Raw genomic sequence first — 8,863 nt, 5'->3', positions numbered from 1 at the left:
GCAGGTTTGTGTGAGAGCATCTGCACGCACAGTGAGGCGACAAGACTTTTGGACAATGGCCTGGTGTCAAGAAGGGCAGCAAAGAAGCCACTTCTCTCCAAGAAAAACATCAAGGACAGACTGAAATTTTGCAGGAAGTACAAGGATTGGACAGCAGAAGACTGGTGCAAAGTTATTTTCTCTGATGAAGCTCCCTTCCGACTGTTTGGGAGTTTGGGAAAATCGATTGTTCGGAGAAGAAAAGGTGAACGCTATCATGAGTCCTGTGTTGTGCCAACAGTGAAGCATCCTGAGACCATCCATGTGTGGGGTTGCTTTTCAACCGAGGGAGTGGGCTTTCTCATAATTCTGCCCAAAAACACTGCAAAGAATAAAGAATGGTATCAAAACGTCCTGCAAGAGTGATTTCTTCCAATGATCCATGAGCAATTTGGTGATGATCCGTGCATCTTCCAGCATGATGGAGCACCAGTCACAAAGCAAGAGTGATAAAGAAGTGGCTCGAAGATCATTACATTGAAATTTTGGATCCGTGGCCAGGCAACTCCCCGGATCTCAAGCCTTTAAAACGTTTGATATATGCTTATAATTGTTTTTCAGTATACCATAGAAATATGTGGAAAAAAGATTATAGAAAAAATAATCTACAAATACTGAATCCTCAGGAGGAGATGGTCCTGGTTCTTGCTGGACATTCTGGGACGTCCTGAAGACTTCTTCACTGCAGTCAAACCTCTCTCCTTGAAGTTCTTGATGAAGAAGTCTTCAGGACGTCCCAGAGTGTCCAGCAAGCGCCAGGACCGTCTCCTCCTGAGGAGTCAGCTACAGAAAGAGCGAATTGCAGAGGTTATGAAAAACAATGGTCAACACTGTAAATATTGACTCATTATATTTTTTTGCCAATGAAAGCCTTTAAAACTCATAATATGCTTATCATTGTTTTTCAGTATACCATAGAAACATGCGGAAAAATAATCTACAAATACTGAAGCAGCAAACTTTGCAAAACACAAAATTTATGTCACTGCCAAAACTTTTGGCCATGACTGTATCATGACACATCGTATCATGAGGGAGCAGATAAAACCTACCCCTAGTAAACTTTAAAGGGGTCATGTGATGTGCTCTGATTGGCCAGCTATCCAGTGCGTTGTGATTGGCCGAATACCTCAAGCGTGTGATGGAAATGTTACGTCCCTACCATACTGTTGATGCCCTGTCCAGCCGGAGTGACGAGACAAAAACATTAAAACCCATTATAAACGAGGCATTCACATCGTGACGTAGATATGTGGGGGCGTGTTAGAACGAGGCGTTTTAGGTAGGTGTGGCTGACTCTTAACTTTTATAAAGAATATCTCTTTGGATTTGAGACTTTAGTCTTTGCAACTTCACAGATCTTCTTTATGCACCAAGAGTTTGTAACACTCCAAAGAGAAAGGAAAAATTGAAATCGCATCATATGACCCCTTTAATAGCTGTCTAAAATAGAAAGCAGTTCTTTCAAACATTAATAATAAAAATAATTCTTTTATTTTTATTATTAATTTTTTATTATTAATTTTATGAATAAAATAAAACATTGATGAACAGAAGGATGAATTTCAAACTTTGGAATGGTAGTGTAAAAAAAATTGCATATCTCTCAAATATCAAAAAGAATAATCAAATAAAAACATCTAACCTTTGATGTCTTATCTCCTTTGAAATATTCCAGAGCTTCATAGAGGTGACTGTAAGGTCTAGAACGCTTGCCCTTTCCAACATAGAAAACAGCACTGATGAACGTCTGAAAACATTCTTTAGGATTCATGGACTGACTTCGATATGGTAGATTCTTTGTCACCCTATAAAGCAGCAGTAGGGAAATAAATGATAGTAAACAATAAAAAGAAACAGTCATTGTCCAAATAAAGGCAACACAATGTGAGAGAAACCATGTACCGTGGGTCAAGCAGCAGGTAGTTAAAGCTGGATTTAATGAAACCCTCACGCCATCTCTTATTCTGATCTGGCTTATCAAACTGCTCACACAGAGCGAGCTCATCTGCTTGACAATTTGGAAGTACGAATCTGTGAAGCCCATTTTCGAGTTCTGGGCTGTAACCTGCAACTGAGAAAGAAATAATTGATCTTTAAACAGAAAGAAGCATGACATTATATGCTATCACTGATCTTCTACTTTTTTATCACAGAGGAACTCAACTTGGGAGGCCAAAATCACCTTTCAATTAGCTGTCATCTTCAAATACGATACACAATATTAGGCTAGTTTGATATTAATTTCCATGATAAATAGTTCATGTTGTAAGTTAGAATGGCAACTTGCCATTGTATGAGACACAAAATTAAAAAATTATTTATTCATGTGACTTTTGAGGGCCAACTACACATTTGTAACTAGGCATGTTTGGGGCCTCCAAATAAAAGCTAATGGACCACGTGGCCACCTGTTGAGTACCTTAGCTTTATGTAATTCATTAATGCTTTATATTTTGGCAGGGGCAGTTCTAGGGTGAGTGGATATCCGGGGCTTAGCCCAGAGACATTAATGTATGTATCAGAATACACGGGATACACTTCAAACAAAATAGGCAATGTTGAAAGTTAAAATGGCAAAGTGGCTTAATTTTTTTTAAAGAGACAATTATAATTATAATTTGCACTTAAAAAATTGCATAAATAATATTATGAGATTAATGTTTTAAATATAAAATTTAGAACACAAAAAAATTAAATGATAGAAAAAATAGAATGATACTTTTAAAACATAAGACTAAAATTACCAGTAGGTGGCAGCAAGCCACTGTCTTAATGACTGAGTTGTTGAGTCATTTATTCAATCGATTAGTTGAAAACGGCTGATTAAGAAACTGTTTTTTATGAATGGGTCAGTGAATCACTGATTCAGCGCGTTCAAAAAAGGCAAATTCATTCAGTAACGAAACTGCTGTGTGCAGAGACGCACAACATGGTTTTGTTTAGAACCATTTCTGCAAAATAAAGCAAAAAGGCAATATTTTCTCTACAAATGAAATCACTTAATATTAACTTCGTTTATTGAATTTTGTTGCTCTGTGCTAACCAATCTGTTTATATAATCGGTCTAAATGTGTGTGTGTGTGTGTCCTAGAAAGTCTGCGCATATAATACCATGATTAAAAATCCATACTTGTTGCTATACAGTAACAATAATCTAATTTTAACAGTTGGTGAGATCAGTATTATGAATTTATAGGCAATTTACAGTAAGTTTACAGATACCTGAAGCAGCTGCATTTTGCTGTTTACGTGTTTGTTTAATAGAAATGATTTTAATGCACATGAAAACCCAATCTTGATGTGCACAAGAGATGGCAATAAAAACATTCGGGGCTTCAGCCCACTTAGCCCACCCCTGTATTTTGGTACACATACCACTGGGGCTCACAGCGACTGATTTCTGGCCTTGTGGCACATTCTGAAGGGATCTCTTCAACTTCTGTACGTACAGTGGGCGGGTTTGACTGTTTATGGGTCCTGGATCTTCTCCCATTTCAATTAACTTGCTTCTGAGTTCCCTGTCAGTTAGGCCACTTACTCCAACATCACTCTCCTGTTTGGGATGATAGCTGTCCGTGCTACTGTCTGGACTTGTAGACCCAAGCTGAAGGGAGCGCCAATCATACAGCAGTGTGTCCTCAGAGCTATTGGTGCTTATGCTAGAGCTGAAGGAGGTATTGGCCGTTGGGGGAACATGGGTCTCAATGAGCTTATGGCCCTCTTCAGTGTCAGTATAAAGGTATTCCACAGGTTCATCCGTATCAGTAGTTAAGGGCTGTCCAGCAGGTGTGCAAGAAAGGTTTGCCAGTGCCTGTCGCGAGCGGCCTGACAGTCGGCTCATGCTATACCGAGGAGTACATCCAGAGCGCCCTGGATTAGCACCTGGATTCTTCTGTGCTTTTGGGGATTCATACATCAAGCTGGAGGCAGATTCTGAGTTATCTACCTGAAATGGCAAAGACCCTTGAGAGGCAAGTCCACACGTAACACTGGACTCTTTGTCTCCTACAGCAGTAGGGATGATCTGTGGCATCCCTTTTGCAGTTTTCTTCACTTCTTGCATACCAGTCAAATGTTCAGGAGTGGTTACCTTATTACCAGCCTCACTGACACTCGTTTCCAACTGTGTTTCAGCAATACTTTCAGAAATTAACACCGTGTCAGCCATGCTGTCCGATAAGATTAGTGTGTCAGCTTGGCTTTGACCATCTGAGCTTACAGATAACTTGAGAGAGCTCAACTGGGAGTCAACATCCTCCATTTTGTCTTTATTAAAACTGTGCTTTGACCTACCATAAGGCGACTTAACCGTGTTGCGGCGCAATCGGATAGCGGTGGGCAGCGTCTGTTCAAAGAGGCAAGAGCTGGCTTGAAAGGAAGCCAATTTTTGGCTCATTTTCTCCGAATGACGACTCAATCTGGACCTTGTTCTCCCAGTGACAAATGGACTTGGAATACAATCAGTTTCAGTACTGGTCACCTCAACCTTACCAGCATCTCTGCCAGTTGCGGATAAACTCGATTGTTCAATATGTCTCCTGACTCCTCCTTTCAGCTGTCTGTTTCCATCATCAACAAAAGTAAGACTTTGATTTCTAACATTGAAGCCACATTGCTCTACAGTCAAATCTGATTTGTGGGCACAGGGTTTGGCCAAAGGTAGACTTGCACTGTTTTCAGCGCTGGGCACTGAACCGCTAGTTGGACTCAGGCACGGGTCACTGCCACAGCTGTTGTACTCGCTGGATCCACTGCTGATGTGGGGCTGAATGATGCTCTTAAATTCATCATCATCATCATCATCATCATCATCAAGTTGTACAGGCCCCACAACAGTCTTATCAAATTCATCTTCCATTGTGTCGACTTCTTTGGAAAAAATGAATACATCGTCAGGACATGTGACATCGATTCCCTGATTCTGTAACACAGTTGCCATACGCTTAGTGTCTAAGAAATCCTCGTATTGAGAAAGATCCGATGTAAGATCACTAGACTGATCGAGAAATAACTGCTGATGATCATCTGGGCTGATAACAGGTAAATAATCAGTACTTCCTTTGAAGGTGACACTCTTCCGGTTTTCCCGTTGAGACAAAACAGGGATATTGTGAGTCTGCAAAACATCACAGTCACTTTCTGCGGCTTGATGCTGATATGTCGACACCACCCCTGGATTGTTCTTACTGTCCACAGCAGAGAGACAAGTACTAGAGAGTATCTGTAATTCCTTACACATTTCATCTTTATTCCAAACATGAGAATCATGTGACTTGAGATCTGACATATCTGAGAGCCAGAAGGCCTGACTCTCTCTGATCAAAGGTTTTCCACTGACTCTACAAGTGCTGGGAAAAGAGGACAGGCGTGTGCTGCTCAATGGTTCTGCTCCAGGGGGAATAAGCATTGAAGTTTCTGGACTGAACGAACTGTCACTCATGGACTGTCCAGAAAGGATTGCTAGAAAAAAGGAAGACAGAACATTGTGGTAGTATAATTAGTTCTCCTTCCACAAATGATAGATAAAACAATGTATTATATTTCACTTTGACGGCGCACTGAGCATGAGGCCTGATAATTAACCTGAATAATAACAACAAAAATTCTTACAATACTGGAATTTGGGTGCGTCTTGTTCCTCTTTGGATGTATGGGTTTCATACTCTTGAAGAAGACTAGCACATTTACTGTTCTCCTCCTGCTCCGCCAGATCAGATGGCTTATTCCCATCCTAGAAATAAAGCAGTTAACACTTAATTTTTCCCAAGGGTTCCCAACTTGATATAAAGCACAGAGTTAAACATAGATCGTTACAGTAGGCCTACATCTATACAGGTCAATACTGGAGATGGTAATCCACTGAATGTTTTACTTGATCTGTGAGGTTTGGGTTTCCACCGTTCCTTAAGAGTAATCTGAGATTCTGAAAACAGCCCCAAGACGCAGCAATGTGTAAAGGAGTCAGATCTTCAGTAGTCCTAAAACCAAACAAACAATAAAACTTCATGGAAACAGAGAAACATTATAAGCAATATCATTATAAGTTAAAGATATTAAAAGCTTTGTAGACAGTACTTTGAGAAATGACGCTGACAGGAAACAGCTGAAAAACCTTTTACAACCTCAGAGAAAGATACGCTAACAAACTGATGTATTTTTTACAATAAAACTGTACAAAATTGCTGTTTTAACATTTTATGAGATGTTGCTGTAGTTCGCAATGCATTATGGGTCAAACAACATTTTACAATTGTTAAAAGTATATTTCCATGTCAACTAAAGAGGTGTTGTTACTGTAGCTCATGCGTTTTTACAATAACTTATTGTGGTGTGGCATTATGAGATTTGGTGGGCTTCATGTTTGAATTCTGGTTGACTGGAGCAGCACGAGAACGATTGAAGATTAGAGGCATTATTCAGATTTCTTTTTTAAATGTTATATTAAGTTCACTTAATACTACGTTAGAAATAGATTATTTTATACTGATTTCATTTCATGTAAACGGGTAACATTACCCACAGCAGTTCGTATGATGTAAAAGTTCAAGATTGCATTGTTTTCCATAGGCTACATAATATTTGTTAAACGCATAGTTTAACGTTTGTTGGTTTTCTTGGTTTTTGCTTCAGGCTGTACCTGCCACAATGGCTGAATTGCAGGCTGTCAGACATTGACGAAAACAGTCATAAATATCATGTTAGCATGGATGTACGCTAAACTTTGCTACAGCTTAATTCGTATTTGCAGTCAGTTATATTTCTAATTTAAAGAACATTGAGAATTCACTGTTTTCATTGGGATTTCAACTGAAGTACATGTGAGGCAAAATAACGTTAAAAAGGTATGCACAGTTAGCTTTAGCTGGAGAAAAACATCAGACAATAGCCAGGTTTCCATCCAAGGATTTTTTTTGCGAAAAAATATTTAGCGCTTCAAAAAATTCCGATATAGCTGATGGAAATGCCATTTATCGATAAAATTTCTCATGTGTCGACACAATCTTTTTCCGTTTAACTTTACCGCATATATTCTATATCGATACTTTAAATGTCGCAGAAATTTTTTGGAAACACTTTTTGTCGAAAAAAGGGGCTTTAACGCAAATATATGTGTTGTCACATGACAGAATTAGTCTAAGAGCAGCGTCCGTGTTCGTGTTGCTAACATTAAAGCACCGTTTCCCTGTAGTTCAAAAGCACATTAAATCATATTGATATTATTAAATTGAGTTACCTCTCAAACATACATATCTTAATTTGATGTTCCTTTAGTACGTTGCAAGTTTAAATTTATTCATTTTGTTCTGAAGATCTTGTCTTACGTGGATATTGGAATGATAAGTACAACATTTTAAATTAATTTGTTTCAGCTTGTTAGTATAGCTTCTTATATTTTTATTCTTGTTTTGTTCTGAGTATACTGTTCTACCGTTAAATTTAAAGGATTTGTTCTGAAATGAGGGGAAATAAAATAGCATGTTTTTTCAATATGTTTGGATGACTGTATTTTATTATGACAATGAACAGGCTACGCTGTCGAGTTAATCATGCTTAACTGTGCGCGGGAGGCACCGGCACGATCACTTGATTTTATTTTGTCCCTTATAAAAGTGGAAACAACTTACAATAGCCTACTCTTTCATTTGTGGTCATATAAGAGTAAGACATTATTCCAAACTATTCTAAATATTTATTTTATTTGTGTACATCCACAATAAAAACAAACATTGTGCTTTTGTAAAATAAAGGAAACAAACAGGATGTCGCTTTCTCAAGAGCGCATCACAAAAATTACAACGGTTAACAATGGCTTAACGACTGTCTGTTAGGCTATAGGAGAAATAAAATAACCGAAATGAACATTCCTATTTCCTAATAAAAGTTAATCAGAAAAATAATACTAATACAACTGCTCCTGTTTATGATTATTGCTTGATGATCAAGTATCTAAATAGTCTACAACAAAGTACAAAAAAGACTCATGACACTTGTTAATAAAAATTATTTCATGTAGACCTATACAATTTATAATAGGCTATATAATTAAGTTTTGTTTCAAATGGATAAAGAAAAGGCTACTAGCCTATATAACTTACGCAATATAGATGAAATTATGTATGGAAACAGCTCAAGGGCAATTTTTTGGCGATACACCAAAACTTATGCAACAATTAGTTTTTTTAGGAATGACGTCATCACGCACACCATTTTTTCGGTAAAAGGCCAGTTGGATGGAAACAGGCTGTAGACAGCAAATTTCGCAAAGAAAACTTGGCTAATGTAATGGAAACATGGCTAGATGCTGCATTCTCATTTATTTCACCAGTTTGAACTTTTTATTGAGAGTAGGGCTGGGCGATATGACGATATCGTATATCGACGATGTCTCGCAAGTATCGCGATGTCGATGTCAATAGTCAGGTAACAAACGATTATCGACAAATGATAAACCTAGTAATTTGGCAAAAATATTTTACATAGCTCCATAGTCACCATACAGGTCTTTTTGCATGCAAGAATGAAATAATTTAGTAGGACGGTTGGGAATCCAAAAGCTATTCCAATTTCGGAAATCAGATCAGATGCGTAAGGTCAGGAATCAAATTACTTGTTATAAAATTACATTTCGATTCTGCTTCTCGATTTCTGTATGCGTATTTATTGTGATTTCAAAAGATTCAACTGCAAGAAGACGAAATAGTACTCGCTTCAGCACTCACGTGCGGTTTTCTGTGCTGCTGCGCTAACCCTAACACACACACACACACACACACACACAGACACACCGTGAACACACACACACACACACACACACACCGTG

General features: G+C 38.3%; 1 protein-coding gene across 1 annotated transcript in view; it reads right to left on the bottom strand.

Annotated features, from left to right (window-relative positions):
* LOC107757734 (uncharacterized) overlaps positions 1 to 8,863 on the bottom strand; it is a 46,268-nt gene that overhangs the window by 24,726 nt on the left and 12,679 nt on the right. Inside the window, exons 3-7 of the mRNA XM_016575303.1 lie at positions 5,915 to 6,020; positions 5,653 to 5,773; positions 3,418 to 5,502; positions 1,945 to 2,113; positions 1,685 to 1,847 (exon numbers count right to left, since the gene is read on the bottom strand). Coding sequence (XP_016430789.1) covers positions 1,685 to 1,847; positions 1,945 to 2,113; positions 3,418 to 5,502; positions 5,653 to 5,773; positions 5,915 to 6,020 — 2,644 coding nt within the window. The remainder of the gene's footprint in view (positions 1 to 1,684; positions 1,848 to 1,944; positions 2,114 to 3,417; positions 5,503 to 5,652; positions 5,774 to 5,914; positions 6,021 to 8,863) is intronic.

The sequence above is a fragment of the Sinocyclocheilus rhinocerous genome, unplaced genomic scaffold (genome assembly GCF_001515625.1).
Source record: "Sinocyclocheilus rhinocerous isolate Xijiao unplaced genomic scaffold, SAMN03320098_v1.1 scaffold2398, whole genome shotgun sequence".
NCBI lineage: Eukaryota > Metazoa > Chordata > Actinopteri > Cypriniformes > Cyprinidae > Sinocyclocheilus > Sinocyclocheilus rhinocerous.
This window is presented reverse-complemented; position numbering and strand designations above follow the sequence as displayed.